Genomic DNA, 23321 nt, shown 5'->3' on the forward strand with positions numbered 1-23321 from the left:
ATTTCACATCTCCCAAAGGCTTTTTATACAGAACATTTATAAAGAACTCTCAAAACCAAACAACAGAAAACAACTCAATAAAAAAAAAAATAGGCAAAAAAAAAATATACAAAGAATTCTTAAAACTCAACAATAAGAAAAAAGATTAAAAAATGAGTCAAAGACCTGAACACACACCTTACCAAAGATATACAGATGGCAAATAAGCATATGAACAGATGTTCCACATCATATGTCATCAGGGAAATGTAAATTTTAAAAGTGAGATACCACAAATGGCCCAAAATCCAAAACACTGACAACACCAAATGCTGAATAAGATGTGGAGCAATAGCAATTCTTTATTGCTGCTGGGAATGCAGAATGGTACAGATACCTTGAAAGACAGTTTGGTGGTTTCTCACAAAACTAAACATACTCTTACCACATGACTTAACAAATACACTTTTTGGTATTTATCCAGAAGGTTTGGAAACTTAAGTCCATGCAAAAATCTTCTATTGAATGTTACTAGACGTTTTATTCATAATTACCAAAATTTAGAAGCAACCAAGACGTCCAACAATAGGGCAATGGATAAAGTGTGATACATCCAGACAATGAAATATTTTTTAGTGCTAAAAATAAATGTGGCTTTTTAAGCCACAAAAAGACATGGAGGAAACTTAAGGGTATATTACTAAGTGAAAGAAGTCAATATGAGAAGGTTATGGACTATACGATTGCAACTATATAACATTACGATAAAGGTAAAAACTATGGAGACAGTAAAAAGATTAGTGGTTGCCAGGGACTGAGGGTGGGGAGGAAAGAGAAATAGGTGGAGTACAAAGGATTAGGGGTGTAGTGAAAATACTTTGTATAGTATTAAAATAATGGATACGTGTCATTATATATTTATCCAAACTCATACAATGTACTGCACCAAGAATGAAACTTAATGTAAACTATGGACGTTGAGTGATTTTGATACGTTAATGCAGATTTATCAGTTACAACAAAGGTACCACTCTGTTAAGGGATGTTGGTAATGGGAGAAACTATGCATGTATCAGAGAAGGCAATGGCACCCCACTCCAGTACCCTTGCCTGGAATATCCCATGGACGGAGGAGCCTGGAAGGCTGCAGTCCATGGGGTCGCTGAGGGTCAGACATGACTGAGCGACTTCACTTTCACTTTTCACTTTCATGCCTTGGAGAAGGAAATGGCAACCCACTCCAGTGTTCTTGCCTAGAGAATCCCAGGGATGGGGGAGCCTGGTGGGCTGCTGTCTATGGGGTCACACAGAGTTGGACATGGCTGAAGTGACTTAGCAGCAGGCATGTATAGAGGTGAGAAAAATGTAGAAACTCTCTGTACTTTCCTCTCAGTTTTACTATGATCCTAAAACTGTTCTAAATAATTAAGTCTTTTTAAAAAAAATTGGACAAAACATTTGAATAAACACTGCACCAAAGTATATATAGATGGTGAACAAGCCCAAATAAAAATGATCAATATTATTATTTATTGCAATATGTGAACCGTGAACTTCCTGATGTTCAAGCTGGTTTTAGAAAAGGCAGAGGAACCAGAGATCAAATTGCCAACATCCGCTGGATCATGGAAAAAGCAAGAGAGTTCCAGAAAAACATCTATCTCTGCTTTATTGACTATGTCAAAGCCTTTGACTGTGTGGATCACAATAAACTGTGGAAAATTCTGAAAGAGATGGGAATACTAGAACACCTGATCTGCCTCTTGAGAAATCTGTATGCAGGGCAGGAAGCAACAGTTAGAACTGGACATGGAACAACAGATTGGTTCCAAATAGGAAAAGGAGTTCATCAAGGCTGTATATTGTCACCCTGTTTATTTAACTTATATGCAGAGTACATCATGAGAAACGCTGGACTGGAAGAAACACAAGCTGGAATCAAGATTGCCGGGAGAAATATCAATAACCTCAGATATGCAGATGACACCACCCTTATGGCAGAAAGTGAAGAGGAACTCAAAAGCCTCTTGATGAAAGTGAAAGTGGAGAGTGAAAAAGTTGGCTTAAAGCTCAACATTCAGAAAACTAAGATCATGGCATCTGGTCCCACCATTTCATGGGAAATAGATGGGGAAACAGTGGAAACAGTGTCAGACTTTATTTTTCTGGGCTCCAAAATCACTACAGATGGTGACTGCAGCCATGAAATTAAAAGACGCTTACTCCTTGGAAGGAAAGTTATGACCAACCTAGATAGCATATTCAAAAGCAGAGACATTACCCCAACAAAGGTTCGTCTAGTCAAGGCTATGGTTTTTCCTGTGGTCATGTATGGATGTGAGAGTTGGACTGTGAAGAAGGCTGAGTGCCGAAGAATTGATGCTTTTGAAGTGTGGTGTTGGAGAAGACTCTTGAGAGTCCCTTGGACTGCAAGGAGATCCAACCTGTCCACTCTGAAGGAAATCAGCCCTGGGATTTCTTTGGAAGGAATGATGCTGAAGCTGAAACTCCAGTACTTTGGCCACCTCATGCGAAGAGTTGACTCATTGGAAAAGACTCTGATGCTGGGAGGGATTGGGGGCAGGAGGAGAAGGGGACGACAGAGGATGAGATGGCTGGATGGCATCACTGACTCGATGGACCTGAGTCTGAGTGAACTCCAGGAGTTGGTGATGGACAGGGAGGCCTGGTGTGCTGCGATTCATGGGGTCACAAAGAGTCGGACATGACTGAGCGACTGATCTGATCTGATTGCTGCTGCTGCTGCTGCTAAGTCGCTTCAGTTGTGTCCGACTCTGTGAGACCCCATAGACGGCAGCCCAACAGGCTCCCCCGTCCCTGGGATTCTCCAGGCAAGAACACTGGAGTGGGTTGCCATTTCCTTCTCCAAAGCATGAAAGTGAAAAGTGAAAGTGAAGTCGCTCAGTCGTGTCCGACTCTTCGAGACCCCATGGACTGTAGCCCACCAGGCTCCTCCATCCATGGGATTTTCCAGGCAAGAGTACTGGAGTGGGGTGCCATTGCCTTCTCCTAAGGGCATGCAAATTAATAAAAACCACAATGACAATTAGAATGGCTAAAGTAAATATAAATTAAATAAAAATTGATAATACAAAATGCTGCTAAGTGTGTGAAGCAGTATGAATGCTCTTACATTGCTGATGGAAATGCAAGATGATACCAACCATTTAAAGCTTCCCAGGTGGCACTAGTGGTAAAGAACCCACCTGCCAATGTAGGAGCCATAAGAGATGCGGGTTTGACCTCTGGGTCAGGAAGATCCCCTGGAGGACATGGTAACCCACTCCGGCATTCTTGCCTGGAGAATCCCATGGACAGAGAAGCCTAGAGGGCTACTGTCCACTGGGTTGCAAAGAGTTGGATGTGACTGAAGCTACTTAACACGCACTCATCAACCATTTTGGGATACATTTTTGCAGTGTCTTAGAACGTTATAAACGTACGTAACACGCGACACATAATTCCACGTAAGCCTTTACCCATGATAAATGAAAACTTAGATTCTCACAAAAAATTCTAAACAAACGCTTCTAGTAGCTTTATTCGAAACAACAAAATCCAAACAACCCAAATGTCCTTTAAGGTATAAACAAACTATGATACATCCACACAATGGAATATTACTTAGCAATAAGGAACAAACTATAGAAATATACAACAGTATAAATCTATCTCAAATGCATTATAATTAAGGGAAAGAGGTTGGTTATAAAAGGCTACATTCTGTATGTTTCCATTGATATGACATTCTAGAAAAGGCAAAACTATAGTGAACTAAAACAGATCAGTTGCCAGAGATTGGGATGGGGAGGAGCCAACAAAGTGCAGCTCAAGGGAATTTTAGGAGTGATGACACCTTTCTGCATCCTGATTGTGGGGCAGATTATATGACTTTATGCAATTGTCAAATCTCCTGTAACTATATACCAATAAGAGTGAATTTTAGTTTGTAAATATAAAAATGAATAAATGATTTTTCATTTTTCTTTGCTTTCCTGCATTGCTGAAGTGCTTCCCTAAACCAAAGACACATAAATATCTGTGAGTTATCGAGCTTACTGAATGTTCAATAATAATTTTAAAATATTTAAAGTAATTTAAAATATTTTAAATCTTTATCTGCAGTTTAATGTGGTATGATGTATGCTGCTGCTGCTCAGTCCCTTCAGTCCTATTCGACTCTGTGTGACTCTATGGACTGTAGCCCACCAGGCTCCTCTGTCCATGGAATTCTCTAGGCAAGGGTACTGGAATGGGTTGCCATGCCTTCCTCCAGGGGATCTTCCCAACTCAGGGATCAAACCCAAGTCCCCTGCATTGCAGGCAGATTCTTTACCGCTGAGCCACCAGGGAAGCCCATATCATGTATAAGGTCACACTTTATTTTTCCCCAAGTAAAGAATTGTTCTAGTACCTTCTACTAAGTAAGCCATTGTCCCTCCTACTTTTCCCCATTCAAAATGCCTTCTTTATCAGACACTAACTGTATACGTGGGGTTGCTAATAGACTTCCATTGGAAGGCCTCCCCCATTGACAGATGATTATTTCTTTGTTGCATTTTATGATCATATGTATATAGTGTCTGTTTTTGAACTTTGTATTTCCATTGCTCTGATGATCTGTCTTCGTGTCTGTCCTTACCAGGCATTAATATTCTGTAGACATGTGTGTGTGTGATATGCAATTCTGTAGTTAAATCAAAGAACAGGGTTGGAGTCACTGCCACTTATGTCTTTAATAAACTCTTAAGTGTGGCTTTGCTTGATCACAGATGGCCAGGAGGGTGGAGGAGCAGGAAGCTGAGGGTGGGTCTCTAGGGAGCACTATCCTCTGAGCAGGAGTAAAATACCAGGACTTGTTGCAGGCATGTTGTTTGGTTTCTACAATATTTACTGTTTTCAATGAGTTGATTTCACTCATTTATATTACTTCTGGCTGCCTATTGGTATTTGAGTTATGGTTCTGACTTTGGGAAAGAATACAGAAAGAAGAGCCCATGAAAGGAGAGTTTGTGAAAAGGTCTCCAAGGGATAAGGTAGACCAAGAGGGAGGGGCGTCACAACAGCCCAGGAAATGAAGGAAGAAAAATGAAGTTAAAAGTGTCAAATACCCCTGAGAGAGCCAGTCAAGATAAGGGCAGCGGGTCATCTGAGCCTTCAGAGAGAGCGTGCTCTGTTAAATGGGGTTAGATATCAGATCGCACTGTGCTGAGCAGGGCCTGAATCTTGGACGCTGGAGATAATGAATGTAGACCGCTGCTATGGAAAGCCTGAATGAGCTGGGGAGCAGAGAAATTGGATGGTAGCGGCGGTGAAATCAAGTGAAGGGAGAGGTCAGTCTGCTTTTGTTTGTTGACTTACCTTTTTGGATAGAAGTTTGAAGAGCATGTATAGGTTGAAGAAAAAGGGTCAGCAAAGAAGAAAATATTGAAGGTAAAGGATATAAAAAAATTAATGGTAAAAGCTTTAGCATCAGTGATAGGGAATAAAATCAAATCCAGGCTTTGCCTTGAATAGCAGGAAGGACTCCTGATCCCTTAAGATTGGAGGAAAGAATGATGATAGATGTTGCTGTTTGGTGCTGGAGGGAATCACAAAGACGCACAAGGAGCTTCTGTACAATGACCTCAATTTTCTTGTCAAAATACGAGATTCACTGAGAGTGAAGGGCAGGGATTGTATGGCCCAAGTTGGGCGATAAACTTTTGAAATGGTGGCTGACCACAGAGTGAGAGGATTAGTGAACGCTACTGAGGGACTAACTCAGATTAGAAAACCATCTATCTGCAGAGTGGTATAATTCACTCCTATAGCGTTCATGGGCCTGAATTTAAGAAAAGAGATTTCTTATATGAATTCAGGTTTGTGTGTACAGTGTACAAAGGACAGGCTGTAGAAATGTGGAGAGTAAGCTCCTGGTGTCCAAGCCAAAGTCCAAGTAAGGCTTGGGAAAATGGAAAGAGCCACGGATTCAAGAAAAACAAGAGTGAGAGAAAAAAGATTTATTCATTTGTAGCTTAAGACCTATGTGCTGGTGCTGCTAAGTCACTTCAGTTGTGTCCGACTCTGTGTGACCCTATGGACAGCAGCCCACCACGCTCCTCTGTCCACGGGATTTTCTAGGCAAGAATACTGGAGTAGTTTACCATTTCCTTCTGTGACTCCCAATAAAAACTTGTTTTAACCTTGTTTTTTCCTTTCCCCTAATTTTCTAACTTATTTCACGTTCACTCATTATTCTGTTAGACACATTTTAGATACAAGGACAGATGAAAGCAAATGAAAGGAAACTAAAAACATATACAGATGGTTAGAAGTGAGTTTCACTTTAACAATGGTGGCTGGAATTTAAAGTGTCTCAGTTGAGCTTTGATTGAGAATAAGATGCTGCTGGTGGTTGGAAGGATTTTTGTTGATATGGGGTGGATGTTTATTGAGGTTGTGGAGGTTAGGATGTGATCAGTGATTCTCAAGTTGGGATCATTTTTCCCAAGGGGTTATTGGGCAATGTCTGGAGACATTTTTCGTTTTCATGGCTTGAGGGGTGGAGTCCTACTTGTGGCTAATGCTGGAGATGCTGCACCTTAAGACATCACCTTTTTAGAAGCATTTTGTGAGAAGCATAGTGCTGTGCAATCCATCTCCAGCGGAGTTTAGACTCCCACTCCACTGCAAATCTCTTTACTTACCCAGCTATTTGCATATGGATTCCTTAGGGGTTTATAGCATTCAAACCTACATTACAAGCATTGAAAATCTACGTGCCTTTCTAGGTCTTTGGGGAAATGATTTAATTCTCTGGTTAGCTCAATAAAGAAGTTGCCTGTACAGGAATAAGAAAAGCTAAGTAGGCAATGCTCACCTTTGTTCTTTTCATGTGTTTGCATAACTATTTTCTACAACATTAAATTTGCAGTTGTGGCAAAAAAGAGACTTTTCTTTCTTAGAATCTCATATTACTTACTTGTACTTGAAGAGCTTTAATAAAAGGTCATTTGAATGTGGGTTGTAATGGAGCATCGCTCCCATTGGTATAAACACTCAGCATCGTTGGCTAATAAAAGCCATAATGTGAACTTATGAATAATCCCCAAATAATTCCCCCTGTGCTTTAGGATTCATTATTTGCCCTTTTAAATCTAGCCTGTCTTTTTAAATATGCGTTGCTTGCATTAATAATACAATTAATTTCCCAGTAACACATCGGTTGCACAATTCTTGAGAACAAGAACCGTATCTTATTCATTTTGAAACAACCAAAGCTTCACTCAGCCCATTGTCTTGCATATGGTAAGTCCTAAATACATTTTGAATGATGTATTCTTGGATGAGTGAGGAAAAGAAGATTCTGAAGGCAAACACGATCAAGGCAATCAAAATAAAAGATCATTACAGAGAACAGAGTAGTTGTTACCAGAAAGAACGGGGCTGGGAGGCAGTGAACAGGTAGGGGATGGGTAAGGGGGGGTCAACTGTATGATTACAGGTAGAAATTAAATTTTCTACAGTGAGCATGCTATGTTGTATATAGAAGCAGAAATATAATGTACATATCCAACTTATATAATGTTATAAATCAATGTTACCTCAATAAACACACAAACAAAAATAAATAAGAATCATTAATATATTTCATTTAAAATTATTAATATTTGACACTGGGTCCCCACAATACAAAGTAGTCAGAAATTATCCACTTTCTCAAGTTATCCCATCAGAATGAACCATTTTTAACCTACATTGTAACTCAAATTTCCAAATGAATACTTTATGTTCATTTATTACTACAATCTGTTTATTATTGAATTCTTGTGTTGAACTTCGTGTTGGAGAAGACTCTTGAGAGTCCCTTGGACAGCAAGGAGATCCAACTAGTCCATCCTAAAGGAAATCAGTCCTGAATATTCATTGGAACGACTGATGCTGAAGCTGAAACTCCAATACTTTAGCCAGCTGATGAGAAGAACTGACTCATTTGAAAAGACCCTGATGCTGGGAAAGATTGAAGGCAGAAAGAGAAGGGGATGACAGAGGAGGAGATGGTTAGATGGCATCACTGAATCAGTGGACATGAGTTTGAGTCAACTCCAGAAGTTGGTGATGGATAGGGAGGCCTGGCATGCTGCAGTCCATGGGGTCGCAAAGAGTGGGACATGACTGAGTGACTGAACTGAACTGAAGCTATTTAATAAGAGCAGGCTTATTTTGCATTGCTTTTCTAGATTTATGACTGTAAACAACTTGGAAAATTCCTCACATATCCTTTTGCTCATTCACACCAACTGTCATTTTATTGAGGTCACACTTTTTGACGAAAGTAAATTTTTTTTACTGTACTTGGGAAAGTCAGGGAATGAGGTTCTAAGAATTTTAGAAGGATTGCTCTTTAGCGGTCCTAAACAATGTGTGTATATGTGTGTATGCAGTAACATAAGATACAAAAGAAATTTAAAAATTTGCTAAATAGGTATACATACCTTTACAAATTCAAAATAAAAATGTATAGGAATGCATAATGTTTATTTTTATCCTAACAGTGTTACCCTTTAAAAAAGTAAAGAAAATTTTAATAAAAAATGAATTCTATACTAAAAAAAATTCTTGTAATTATCCCCAATTAAATAAAATGATATATTTTTAGTATAAATGAATTTCCTGAAATCTTAAAGAGATCATTTAAATATATGTATTTTATATAAGAGCATTTTTCCTTATTATCCAATTACACATTAGCAGTAACAGCATGGGGAACAGTGTTACAGTTACATCCCAGATCTGTATAACTATGAAAAGGATAATGTATACTAACCTTGAGATCTCATGAATGCCAGTATCTTCCTGAAGACGCTATGCCTCTGAAAACATCTTTTCAGTCTGTTGATATCTCCTTATTTTTTCCTTAAAAAAGAAAACATGCTTCAATATGTTATATAAGGTTATATTTTTAAGAAGTAAAAGGTGTATATTTACAACAAGGTGTAAATATAACACAGAGAAAAATCAATAGGATTCTTGGAATATAAAAATAAGGTATTAAATTTAGAACTGAATGATCATACTGTATATAAATTAATGCAGAAAGAATATCCATCTTAAAAGAATGTAGTAAATTTCTAATCATTCATACGCTTTCATTCATTTGTTTACCTGTTATTCAATCAACAACTGTTACTAGGGACAAAACAATTAAAGGCACTTAATCTTAGCAATCAACATCACACTAAATTTAAATAACTTTCTAGTCTCCAGAGACTCATATCTTCAAGAAACAAAAATAAGCAAGAAAACCAGCCAAAATATTGTAGCTAGATAGTTGATGAAACTCACAATAAATATTTATTAGGATTAGTGAAATAATTTAAAGAGATGATAAAATCCTGGCAGTAATTAAATGCTTTTACTTTTTCCAGACTAAAATGTATCATATATAATCACTTTTTCTAAAGAACTAACAAACTTTCCATCCTAATAAGTTAAGATAAATCATTAAGTCCATATACAAATGTAAACTTTTTCCTGCAACACGATGTAGAGAAACTTGTGAACTGTGGTTCATTTGTTGTGTTTGCACAACAGCCAGAAATGAACTATCACTGATCATAGCCAGTAACAACAGCTAATGTAAAAGGGCTACGAATGGATTATTGAATGAAGAAATAGACAGCAAACAACTTATGCTGATGTCATTCAAACAAGCCTAAAACTGCAAAAATCTTTGAGAAAAAAAGTTGTCTTAAGAAAATTATGTCTCTAGGAGCCTCTTTCTCTGTTTAAACTTTATGTGTATCTTCATGGATATACATTTTAAATAGCTTTAGAACACACACAACAGTAGCATAGTGTTATCAAATTGTGGTTAGAATTACAGAGTTAATAGAGATAACTGAGTTCAGTTTGCTTCTGAGAAAGCCCAGATTCAGCAGAAGAATGAGAAATTTTGGAAAGATAGATTCAAAATTCAATTTTAAGACATTTAAATGTTAAGAATATTATGCATAACATGATGACATACTGAAGACCACTAAAGCAATAATTTACATCACCTTTGCACTTATTTTGAGGAATATTTCAGAAAATAACTGTCTTCTCTGTTATGATACATATCCTAGATTGCATGTCAAGCAACTAAGAACCAACGAGCAAGCATGCCAACAGAGCTGTACCTGTTTGTAATGTGTCCATTGAATACAGACTTTAAAAACTTACCTGAAATTAAAATCAAATACTAAAAATAAATTAGATGCTGAAATAAATCTGTCTATAAATGTCATTTATAATCTCAACTCTAATTTTCTTGTTAATGAAAATGAATCCCATATTATTTAAATGTCATTTTTATGTGTTGAGGTATCATTAAGATTTTATCCTAAAAATAAAATAAATTTTTGCTTCTATAAAAAAGTGGGGAAACTTAAATATAAAAACAAATCAAGAGGGAAAAAAAAGTGGAGAAACTGCTACCTAGTTTGGTTCTCCCTATCGCACAAACAGGAGGGCTACCATATATTTGTCATGTGTAGCTAACTCTAAAGGAAAAGACTGTGTTTTTTGACTACCAGTTGGAAAAATTGAAATTTAAAGCATAATTGCATTTTACAACCAAATAAATAAAAGACTTTCTGTAGTCATTTAAGGTAGTCTATAGAGTAAAGCAAAAATATTGGTGCAGAGTACATCATGAAAAATCCTGGGCTGGATGAAGTACAAGCTGGAATCAAGATTGCCGGGAGAAATATCAATAACCTCAGATATGCGGATGACACCACCCTTATGGCAGAAAGTGAAGAGGAACTAAAAAGCCTCTTGATGAAAGTGAAAGAGGAGAGTGAAAAAGTTGGCTTAAAGTTCAACATTCAGAAAACGAAGATCATGGAATCTGGTCCCATCACTTCATGGCAAATAGATGGGGAAACAATGGAAACAGTGTCAGACTTTATTTTTGGGGGCTCCAAAATCACTGCAGATGGTAATTACAGCCATGAAATTAAAAGATGCTTACTTCTTGGAAGGAAAGTTATGACCAACCTAGATAGCATATTCAAAAGCAGAGACATTACTCTGCCAACAAAAGTCCATCAAGTCAAAACTATGGTTTTTCCAGTGGTCATGTATGGATGTGAGAGTTGGACTATAAAGAAAGCTGAGCGCCGAAGAATTGATGCTTTTAAACTGTGGTGTTGGAGAAGACTCTAGAGAGTCCCTTGGATTTCAAGGAAATCCAACCAGTCCATCCTAATGGAGATCAGTCCTGAGTGTTCATTGGAAGGACTGATGTTGCAGCTGAAGCTTCAATACTTTGGCCACCTGATGCGAAGAACTGACTCATTTGAAAAGACCCTGATGTTGGGAAAGATTGAAGGTGGGAGGAGAAGGGGACAACAGAGGTTGGAATGGTTGGATGGCATCACTGACTCAATGGACATGGGTTTGAGTCAATTCCAGGAGTTGGTGATGGCCAGCGAGGCCTGGCATGCTGCTGTCCATGGGAGTCACAAAGAGTCAGACACGACTGAGCGACTGAACTGAACCGAAGTGAAAATTACATACCTGTAATTAACCTATAATTCAGACTGAGGCTAAGGAACCCTCCGTGATGAAAAAAAAAAAAAAAAAATGGACTCAAACTCTGATCTCTTTGAAGGTTAAGGATGTAAAAGTAAATTTGATGGGCAGGATTGATCCTAACTCAGGTCAGTCAAGTTCCTGAGAGGAAGTCATCACAAAAGTAAAATAATTTTAGAAGAATAAGTCATATTCAATGCCATGTTCCAAGACCTGAAGATATGAGAATCAACACCAGTTCTGGGCACAGTGTGCAGTGGCTGAATCTGAAAACAATTCCAGTTCAGTACCTTGGCTCTCTGGATGTGACTAGGAGACACTGGCTGCGTGAGACTGTGTGAAGAAGCGTGTGTCCACAAGTGAGAAAGAATGTCAAGAGGGGTGGAGCTAGGATCCATCAATCAATAGCACTCACTTGAGACCCAGGCAATAAGTAGAGGAATACCACCTAGATGATATAACCCAGGAAGATGCAGAGGCTGCTGGTCTTCCTTTGGAAGCCCTGTAGGCACATCTACATTCCCACATCTATGGGAACTGCCACTTTCCTGAAATCCTATGTCTATGATGTGATCATGCCTTAAGTAGGATCCCCCCCTAGCGTAGCCTGTTATACTTTTCGTGAATGATATTGCAATCCCATGGGCAGCCTTAAGAATGACAAGTGACATCTGGGACTGATTTGTGGATACATATAACTATCTCAGGAACTATGAAAAATATTCAAGGAGGGTGGCATTGATGGAATGGAGCATGTATACTAATATAAATGTTGTGTTCATCTAAAGAACCTCAGTTTCTGCTTATGAGTTCCATGGAAAACAAACTGACATAAACCTACATTATTATTTTAAAATGTGCACCTAATACTTACAGTTCACATCTGGTCTTTCCTCATACCTGGGGTTCAATTGAGAAATTCCCTGAGAACCGTTTTTTATTTACAGAAAGTTTTGCAATATTGCAGGGGGAAGGTGAATACCACCTCTTCTAGTTCTAGGCCCTGCGGCTTCTTGGTTGCCCATACACATTACTGTAAATCAGCCTAAGATCCCAGAAGCCATTCGGAGTGGCAAGCGAGGGTCAAAGAACTCTCCCATGTTTGTCAACATTTTCTCTAAATGGTACCTTTAGCAGGTCAGTGATGCACCAAGCTCTTGATGGCATGTTTTAATCAATAGCCATGCTAGACTTCACTGAGGTCATTGAAGGTCACATCTCAGTGGTAGCCTTGACTGAGTTATAAGATCAGTTTGTGTTGTTTTTAGTGGGTGATTCAGTGCTTAGATAGGATGAGATATAACTTGCTTATAACACTCTTTTAGCTTGCTCCCATCCTTAAAATTTTTATTTTTCTTGCAATTGTGTGGGGATTTTTCAAACTAAGCTTGTTCCTCTAAGGATCACGGAGTTTGAGATCCTCAAGTTGATCACGTCTACATATCTAGGAGCCTGGCTTATATCACAGTTTCAATATGTCAAAAGGAAATATTCTATGAACACAAGTGAAGAAATGTGAATTGTCTTTTCTGTGCTTCTAAGGTAATAATACAACTTGTAAGTTTGGTGCAACAGTTTAGTTACATTTGCAACTGCATCTCAAAACACAGTATTGTGTATTTAATATGCCTGCAACCAGCAAAAGCATCTTTCACTCTGAAGGACAACTTCCTGGACAAAGGAATCTAGCAGGAAACACCAATCTGTCATATGCAGTTTGGCCCTCTTTTTTTAAAGACAATAAAACACCACTGAAAATCACATTGACTCTATTTAGATTTATTTTTTAAGTAACAATACCACTTCAATTTTGTACCTACATACACCTGATAAAGTACAATTATCAAAATACATGTAGCCTTAATCCATTTTTCCTAACATGTGCTGAACTATAGTGAACAGTATCATATGACCAAAGAACTTTCTAAGATTATAATAGTATTTAGTCATTCTATTTCAGTAAAAGTGGGCAAGAGTTACTGAAACAAATTAAATCAGTCCTAGTTAGGATATTTATATATCAGGTTCACCATGGGATTCTTCCACTCAATCAGCTGTGCTCTCAAGCGTACAAAACAAATCTCTGAAATAGTTCAGATAGATCTCTATTTAAAGAATGGGGAAAGACATAACTATAATTACTAGGAATTTGCAAGAGCTAAAATAAAATTTGGGTGAAAATTTAGGTAAAAATTAAAAAACCCAAAGAAGTAGATAAATTCCAAGAAAATTGTAAGTTAGCAAGACTGACCTAAGAACAGGTGCAAACTTGACTTGGCAGATTATCATAAAAGAGATTGAAAATATTTTGCAGATTCCACCATCACAAGAGCAGATAGCATCAATAGGGTGCAGGGAAGCCTTAAAGAATCTTTACAGTAAAAGTCTCCAATAAATCATACACTTCATCAACAAGAAAGTTTCTTGACCTCTACATATTTTTTCTCATCCCACTCACATTCACATTTCCCCACTTACTGAATTTAGGGTCCATTATTCATCATTGTGGTCTCTCCCTCACATATCCACTCACCATGATGGCCTTTTTCCTTTCTTCTTCAAATAAATGTGACAAAAATGGCTAGTTAAACTCATCTCTCTTCCTACTATGAACATAGTTTCAGCCTCTCATAGCTGAACAGATGATAATGACTAGAGAAAATGTAGGCTCTTGCAAGTGGGTCCGCAGTAGCAGTGTCTGACAGTCTTGTTACATTTCCCTTATTAATTCATGCTTCAACTCTATACCACATAAGGCATCTTTACTTCTTTTCAACTGTCCAACATTTCTTCCCATCTTTTCCAACTCAGTTTATGATATTGCTTCTAAGAAAATTGAAAAAAACCCTATTCAGTTTCCCCTTCTTACCACCGTATTGTGTATACTCCTAACACTTGTACACACAGAGTCAACCTTCAATCCTGTTGTGATGGAGAAACTGTTCTTTCTCCCACCTAAGGTGATTTCCTTCTCTTAAGCTTTGGATTTCACTTCCTCTCACCAGTGCTAGGTCTTTGCCACTTTAATAATCCCCTTTCTCTTCTGCATCATCATTTCCCCCTCTTTTTACTGGATTATTTCCATTTGTCTGTGAATATGCTGTAATGTCTCCAAACTTAAAAATAAAGTCCCATTCCATCAGTTTCCCCATCTCACTATCACCTATTTCTCTACTCCATTTGTAGCAACTTCCCAAAGGAAGGTATTTTCTGTTTCTCAGATGTAATTTTACATTGAACTCCCCCAAATTAGGCTTAATTTTCGCAGTTCCACTGAAGTAACATTTATAAAGGTTATCAGTGAGCTTGAATATTACCAAATCCAATGGTAAATTGTCAGTCATTTTTTTTCCTTAATATCTCAAGAGAGCTTGACTCAGATTTCCTGTATTGACCTCTTCCTTTACGTGGTTTGTAGGATACCACACATAAGGTAGGATTTTCTCTTCATTTGTTGCCCTTTCTTAACTTCTTTATCTGATTTCTTCCATTATACCTAACCTCTAAAGCCTCTTGTGAATTGAACTTTGAGGCTTTTCTATGTGACTCTAGCAAAGCAGACCTGGTCCTATGTCTTTAAATGCTACTATTTATTCATGAATCCCAAATGTAGATATGTAGCCTGAACCTCTTCTCTGAGCTTTAGATTCTTATACTCACTATCTACTCTACAGGTCCAGTTACATGGCTAATAGGCTTTTCAAATTTAACATATTAAAAATAGTAATAATAACAAAAGAAAGATAGAAGGAAGGAAGGGAGTAGGAAGGAAGGAAATTGAGAAGGAAGGTAACATACTCCAGGCTTCCTCCCCTTCCTCCAGTCTTTCCCATTTCACTAAGTTGCATCACCATTTACCCAATGACTGGTATTAAAAAAACTTCTTTGAGAAATGGCTAATTCTAGGATTGGGGCAGGTAAATATCAGATGAACCTGAAGGATCTTACAGTGATGAAAAGTAAGAAAGGGAAGGAAAAAAAGAGGCACAATCATGTCAGAAGGACATAAGAACTGACCCAAAAGAACTCTCAGCGGTCAACGTTGGAATAATTTAAGCAAGAAAAATTAATGACAGTATTAGATTATAACCCAAAGAATAAAATAAATATCTATGAGTCAATACTGATATAAATAAATGACTGAATCAATGAATAGGGGAGAAGGAACAAATCTCCCTTACATTAAACAAATTGTGTGATATGATATTTATGACTTCACATAAAAATGCATATGTGTCTGCATAATAGAAAATTATTCAACAAAACCAATTTTGAAGCACAGAACGGTTTTTAGATATTGGGTCCACATTTTTTTTTTCAAGCAGAAACCAACTTTTAAATATAAAATTAATTGAAGGGCTCTTAAATTTACAGAGAAAATAGAGAAAGGCTGCTAGAATTGATCAGATTCCCAGGAAGTGCTTAAATTCTTACAGATGGTCCTAGGAACACAGTTAAATTACAGACTATGTTAGTCAGTGTACTTTCATGCTCAGTTGCAGAAAATAGAAATCAAACCTAAAAAAAGAAAAAGCAGCATCCACTGACAGGAATGAAAGAGGAAGATCTTTACAGCATTTGTTCCCTCCACTTTCAGTTAATGAAGCAGTCTATAGTATCTACGTTAATTATTTAGATTCTTTCTCATGGAAACCATGCAGGGTTACTATTCTGCAGGGTAGGAATGCCAAAATAAAGTCTCGAAGGCTTGCTCGCACTGCCCTGATAACTTCCATTCTCTCAAAAGAAATGAGAAAAAAGCCCACCAATTTGTTACATAAGAATGTGTCCTTATCTTCTCTGCCACTATAAAATGTAAGAAGCCTCACCAATATTTCCCTGTAGAAAGTGCCCAGAACCTAGTTAGTACTTAATGTTTTTACATACTTTTTCCACATTTCAGAAGCAATGCATGTAGTGGCAGACAGATATGGGGGATATATAATTATGTAATTAATCTGTCCCCAAATCGGTCTGCTTGTAACATGAAGGAGCACATCCTGCTAATGTCAGGTATAATGTGAGGATGAAGAAAAGAGGGATGCAGTCTAGATATTATATGAGAAAATTTTGTTACAGATCTATCTCTTGATACACTTCATGATAGATGACTTAATAATAAAGTGATTTTACCATCAAGTGAACAATGAATGAAACTTGAGTGGAGATATTTACTAATAAGAGTAGACAAATGAAGATTCAGTGCAGTTCAAGAAAAGTATTAGTGGCATGACATTGTTAGAAAAAGTGCTTAGATTCTGGAGTACCAAAAAACAGAGGTTGCCATCATTTTTATGTTTTCATCTTTCTTACTTCTGTGACTTTGGGCACATCAGTTTACTTAACATCAGTTTCTTCATCTATTAAATGGGCATATGAACTTCAATTTTGCATTTTGTAGGGAAATCAGTGGTCTCAGGTGGCATTAGTATTAAAGAACCTACCTGCCAGTGCAGGAAATGTAAGAGATGTGGGTTCAATCCCAAGGTCAGCAAGATTCCCTGGAGGAGGGCATGGCAACCCAGTCCAATATTCTTGCCTAGAGAATCCCATGGATAGAGGAGCCTGGCAGGCTACATTGCAACAGGGTTGCAAAGAGTCAGACATGACTGAAGCGACTTAGCACGTGTGCACACACTCAGGGAAGTCAGTGGACAAGCAATCAGGAAATGCAATTTTCAGAGAAAGGACAGAGAATGAATACAAACGAGTACATAGTTGACACACTATGAAGACATGAGCTATTTCACCACCTAAACTACTGGAGCCAGGGGTGGAAGAGACAGCTTCTTGTCTTCAAGAATATAGTGCTAGGAAGCTATGTATGTCTACATGTAGGCAGATATCTTTCATAGATCTTAAGGGAAACTCATAACCCCATATGCAGTGGGAGAAAGTAAGGCCCTCCTATAGTGAGAACAGAGCCAAGTCATGGGGGTGGGAGGATGCACTGAGGTTGTTATTTGAGCCCTAGAACCATTTTTGCCTGATATGATCTCACCCATGTCTCTCTCAGTTACATGAACTAAGATATCTCTTTTTCGTTTAAGCCAGATTGCATAGAGCTTTTTTCACAAGCAATAAAAAGTCCTGACTAACATAACCATGACTATTAACTGAATATTTTAAAGAAGTGCTAGGACAAATGCCAAGTATTACCAGTAAGAAATGCAATTAAAAAACGGATATAGTTATTTATTACCAGTAAGAGAAATTAAGTGAAAGTGATTGTGTTGATAGGTCCTCAGTTAACGTCATATCTTAAATTAGAGAATTTAAATGCCAAAATAAAAAAAGAAGGAAAGAAATCTAAAAAAGGAAATTTCTTCCAGCTTTTTAAGATAGAAGAACTAGTTGATTTCTCTGATTTGTGCCTGGTAAGCAGACTACAAAAAAATGCAGATCAATACCAGATGGAGGCTATCAAAACAAAAAATGGCCACAAAGAAACAAAAATGTATTTAAAATTAATCTGCAGCTACAATACGTGGGCTTCTAAACAGAGCAGTTTTATTTCCTTTTATCTTACCCCAATGTTGAAGACTTTATAAATAAAGTGGATGATTCATCCTTTAACTCATTTGCAGAACAGATAAAGGAGACTCAACAAACCATTATATCTATTTATTTGTATTAAAAACTAATATTTCTAGCTTTTCCTTCTTTCACATTAAGCAATATCTATACTTTATCTTTTTACTACTCCCCTGATTTAACTGATTTAATCACTTTGTCCTCATGAAAGTGAAAGTCAGTCAGTCGTGTCCAACTCTGCGACCCAATTGACTATAGAGTCCCTGGAATTCTCCAGGCCAGAATACAGGAGTGGGTAGCCTTTCCCTTCTCCAGGGGATCTTCCTAACCCAGGGATCGAAGATAGGTCTCCCACATTGCAGGCAGATTCTTTACCAGCTGAGCCACCTGCTAAGTTGCTTCAGTTGTGTCCGACTCTGTGCGACCCCATAGACGGCAGCCCACCAGGCTCCCCTGGTCCCTGGGATTCTCCAGGCAAGAACACTGGAGTGGGTTGCCATTTCCTTCTCCAATGCACGAAAGTGAAAAGGAAGTCGCTCAGTCGTGTCCGACTCTTAGCGACCCCATGGACTGCAGCCCACCAGGCTCCTCCGTCCATGGGATTTTCCAGGCAAGAGTACCGGAGTGGGGTGCCATCGCCTTCTCCATATATATATATATATATATATATACATACACCATAACTTCTTTATTCATCCATCCATTAATGGGCACAGGTTGACTATTGCAAATAATGCTGCAGTGAACATAAAGGGTGTAATATTTTTTTTTTAAGATATGACTTTATTTCCTTTGGGCATTTACCCAGAAGTGGCAATATGGTTTTAATTTTTTGAGGAACCTCATATTGTTTTCCATAGGTTCTTGGAAACCTATGGAAAACAATTTATATTCCTAAATGTACCAATTTACATTCCAATGTAATGTAAATTACACTGGACTGTACCAGTTTACATTCCTACCAGTAGTGTACAAGGGTTTCTTTTCTCCACATTCCCCCCAACATTTTCTATCTCTTGTCTTTTTGATATCAGCTATTCTAACAAGTGTGAGGGGATTTCTCATTGTCATTTTGATTTGCGTTTCCTTGATGATTACTGAAGTTGAGCATCTTTTCATGAATTTGTTGGTCCTTATATGTCTAGAAAAATTCTATTCCATCCTTTGCCCATTTTTTAATGGATCATTTATTATTCAGTTTCATGAGTTTCTTATATATTTTGGGTAGTAACTCCTTATCAGATATATTATTTGCAAATACTTTCTCCTTTCCATAGATTGCTTTTCATTTTGTTGATCATTTTATTTGCTGTGCAGAGCTTTTTAGTTTGGTATAGTATTACTTGTTGATTTTTGTTTATGTTTGCCTGTGCTTTTAGTGTCATATTCAAAAAATTCATTGCCAAGACGAACATCAGAGAGATTTTCCCATACGTTTTCCTTTAGGAGTTTTGCAGTTTCACCTTACATTTAAACCTTAGATCCATTTCAAGTTAATTTTTGTGAATGGTATATGACAGGGGTCCAGTATCTTTATTGTTATGTGAATATACAGTTTTTTCAGTATCATTTATTTAAAATGATACTTTAAATGACTATCCTTTCTTAATCGAGTGTTTTTGACTCCCTTGTAAAATATTAGTTGGCCAAACATGCCTGAGTTTATCTTAGGGGTGTTTAATCTGTTCCATTGTTCTGTGTTTTTATCCTAGTATCATAGTGCTTTAACTAGTATGGTTTTGTAATATAGTTTGAAATCAGGATAAGTGATGCTTTCAGCTTTGTTTTCTTTCAATGGAACATTTTTAAGTGGATTTTTAAAATAACCTTGAACATTTTTAAGGACCTCTTGTGTTCATGCATGTTAAGTTGCTTCAGTCATGTCTGACTCTTTGCAACTGCACCGACTGTAGCTCACCAGGCTCTTCTGTCCACGGGATTCTCCAGGCAAGAATACTGACGTGAGTTGCCTCGTCCTCTGTTCTCGCAGCTGGATTCTTTACCACTAGCCCCACCTGGGAAGCACATTTTATTTAAAGTAGACTCAAAGGTGGGCTTCCATGATAGCTCAGTTGGTAAAGAATCCACCTGCAATGCAGGAGACTCTGGCTTGATTCTTGGGTTGGGAAGATCTGCTGGAGAAGGGATAGGCTACCCACTCCAGTTTTCTTGGGCTTCCTTTGTGGCTCAGCTGGTAAAGAATCTGCCTGTAATGTGGGAGACCTGGGTTTGATCCCTGGGTTGGGAAGATCCTCTGGAGAAGGGAAAGGCTACCTACTCCAGTATTCTGACCTAGAGAATGCCATGGACTCTATAGTCCTTGGGGTCACAAAGAGTCGGACACCACTAAGTGACTTTCACTTTCATACACAAGGCAACAATGATTTTAATATTAAGAAAAATATTTTTTAGCTCATCATATTAGAAGTTTGAATAAAAATAGGATTATTTTTCAAAGTCTCTAATAGGTATAAAAATATTTTTAAAACTTAGAGACTCTGCAAAAAAATGCACTGCAAGAAGAAATGCACAAAACTCTTCTGTGGGTAGAATGACAGTTAAATATGGAAAGATATCTGGTATTCCTGGAATGGAATTGTAAAGATGTCAATTTGCCTTGTGGCTCAAATTAACCTATAAATGTAATGTAACTCCAATGGCATAGCACGTAATGTAACTCCAATGCCATGGTTTGTTTCATAGTTTGACAATATTCTTATAAAATTCAAATAATAATTATGTGAGAATAACTAATATGCAGAGTATATCATGAGAAATGCTGGACTGGATGAAGCACAAGGTGGAATCAAGATTGATGGGAGAAATATCAATAACCTCAGATATGCAGATGACACCACACTTAACGGCAGAAAGCGAAGAACTAAAGAACCTCTTGATAAAAGTGAAAGAAGAGAGTGAAAAAGTTGGCTTAAAACTCAACATTCAGAAAACTAAGATCATGGCATCTGGTCCCATCACTTCATGGCAACTAGATGGGGAAAGAGTGGAAAGAGTGGCTGACTTTATTTTTTTAGGCTCCAAAATCACTGCAGATGGTGTCTGCAGCCATGAAATTAACAGATGCTTGCTCCTTGGAAGAAAAGTTATGACCAAGCTAGACAGCATATTAAAAAACAAAGACACTACTTTGCCAACAAAGGTCCATCTATTCAAAGCTATGGTTTTTCAGTGGTCATGTATGGATGTGAGAGTTGGACTATAAAGAAAGAAAGCACCGAAGAATTGATGCTTTGAACTGTGGTGTTGGAGAAGACTCTTGAGAGTCCCTTGGACTGCAAGAGATCCAATAGTCCATCCTAAAGGAAATCAGTCCTGAATACTCTGGAAGGACTGACGCTGAAGCTGAAACTCCAATACTTTGGCCACTTGATGCAGGAGAAGAAGGGGATGAAAGAGGATGAGATGGTTGGATGGCATCACTGACTCAATGGACACGAGTCTAAGTAAACTCTGGGAGTTGTTTACAGACAGGGAGGCCTGGTGTGCTGCAGTCCACTGAGTTGCAGAGTTGGACATGACTGAGTGACTGAACTGAACTGAACTGAACTAATAGAGTTCTTAAAGAGTATAATAATATACTGTGTTTCTGTTTATAATAGTGAGTTATGGAAAATTGGGAACTCTTATGTGAGATAAAACTTACTACAGAGTCAGTATTGTTGGTTTAGGCATAGCCATCTAGATGATGAAATGGAAAATTATAGACACTGATCCTACTGTATATTAGAATTTGGTTCAAGAGGAGGACAGACCTTCAAATAGCAAATATTATATTACTCAATATATGATTTTAGAAAAACTGAAAAAAATTGTCTATTTTACACAGTATGCCATCACAATTTTCAATTGATCCAATGATCTAAATTTTTAATAGAACTCTGTAAAAGTTTTAGAGGAGATTATTTGTATGCAATTAATCTTGGGAGCTGAGATCTGCCTAAACATTTCTTAAAAGCCAAATCCATGAGTATATTTGTCCACATAACACAGTTTTGTGGCAAACATAAACAGAGTTGAAAGACCAGTGACAAAATAGGAAGGATATTATCACATAAATGTTAATGTAATAATACTTAATATAAAATAATGAAAGAGAAAATCATGATAAAAAAGAACTAAAGTAGACCACTTATACACACAAAAAAGGGTAAATAAATAATGTAAATAATTTGCTTTCTACTATTCAGAGAAATTCAAGTGAAAGCATTAAGGAAATATGGGTCTTTACCTACCAAATTGGCCAGGTATATATATATATGCACAGAGAGAGAAAAAAAAAATGCCTAGTTAGTCTGGTAACTAACTAGGGGGATTACTTTAGTTACTAGAAGTGAGCACATGAATTGGTAAAGCTTTCTGGAGGGCAATTAAAATGATACGTTTGAACTATGGTTTCTATTTTAGGGAAAAAATTATAAGCATGTTATAGCAGCAGTAATTGTATTAGTGAAAAATTCTAGAAAGCTATTGTAATGAATGGAGACACTAAGTCTTAAACTAAAATAAATTAATATAAATTGAGAAAATATATAATCGTGAAATATTGAGAAATATATAGATAATTTAAATTACCCATGCCACTATTCAGAGAAAACTTAAGATTTTCTGTTTCTATAGAAAAATACAATGGACATGAACTTGGGCAAACTTAGGGAGATGGTGACGGACAGAAAGGCCTGGTGTGCTGGAGTTGGAATTGCAAAGTGTCAGACACGACTGGGTGACTGAACAACAGCAACAATAGAAAATATGTGTTTCCCTTTCTGTTTCTAGATCTTATTGCTTTCATACCTCATGTGTGATATATTATAAATCGGATGAATCTGCAAAATAATTTTGCAATTAATGTGAAGTATTTATTAATTTGAATATATTTTTATGTCAATGGATACATTTGTTCAATTCTTTTTAGTGGCCACATGGTAATCTATTGTATCAGTGTTCCATATATTATTTAAACAATTGCATAGTATATAGTTTCTTTAAAATTTTTCACTGTAGGGAAAATATTACAAAAATTAAAGCTAAATTTTTTAATATTTATTTTTAAGTAATAAACTTTAAATATATTTATTAAAAATGTCAGTGTTCTCATCTTAAAATATTGAATTCTGATATTGATATTAATAAATTTAAAACTATGTAGGAAGTTTGGAAAGTGATTTCATTTATACTGACAATATTATATGCATAGTTGGAAACTT

The 23321-nt window shown here is 37.1% G+C and overlaps 1 protein-coding gene across 1 annotated transcript in view; it reads right to left on the reverse strand.

Annotated features, from left to right (window-relative positions):
• The window catches only part of CSRNP3 (cysteine and serine rich nuclear protein 3), a 203361-nt gene that overhangs the window by 156894 nt on the left and 23146 nt on the right, over positions 1 to 23321 (reverse strand). Inside the window, exon 3 of the mRNA XM_006065133.4 lies at positions 8810 to 8898. Coding sequence (XP_006065195.1) covers positions 8810 to 8822 — 13 coding nt within the window. The 5' untranslated portion in view covers positions 8823 to 8898. The remainder of the gene's footprint in view (positions 1 to 8809; positions 8899 to 23321) is intronic.

The sequence above is a fragment of the Bubalus bubalis genome, chromosome 2, assembly GCF_019923935.1.
Source record: "Bubalus bubalis isolate 160015118507 breed Murrah chromosome 2, NDDB_SH_1, whole genome shotgun sequence".
NCBI classification, from domain to species: Eukaryota; Metazoa; Chordata; class Mammalia; order Artiodactyla; family Bovidae; genus Bubalus; species Bubalus bubalis.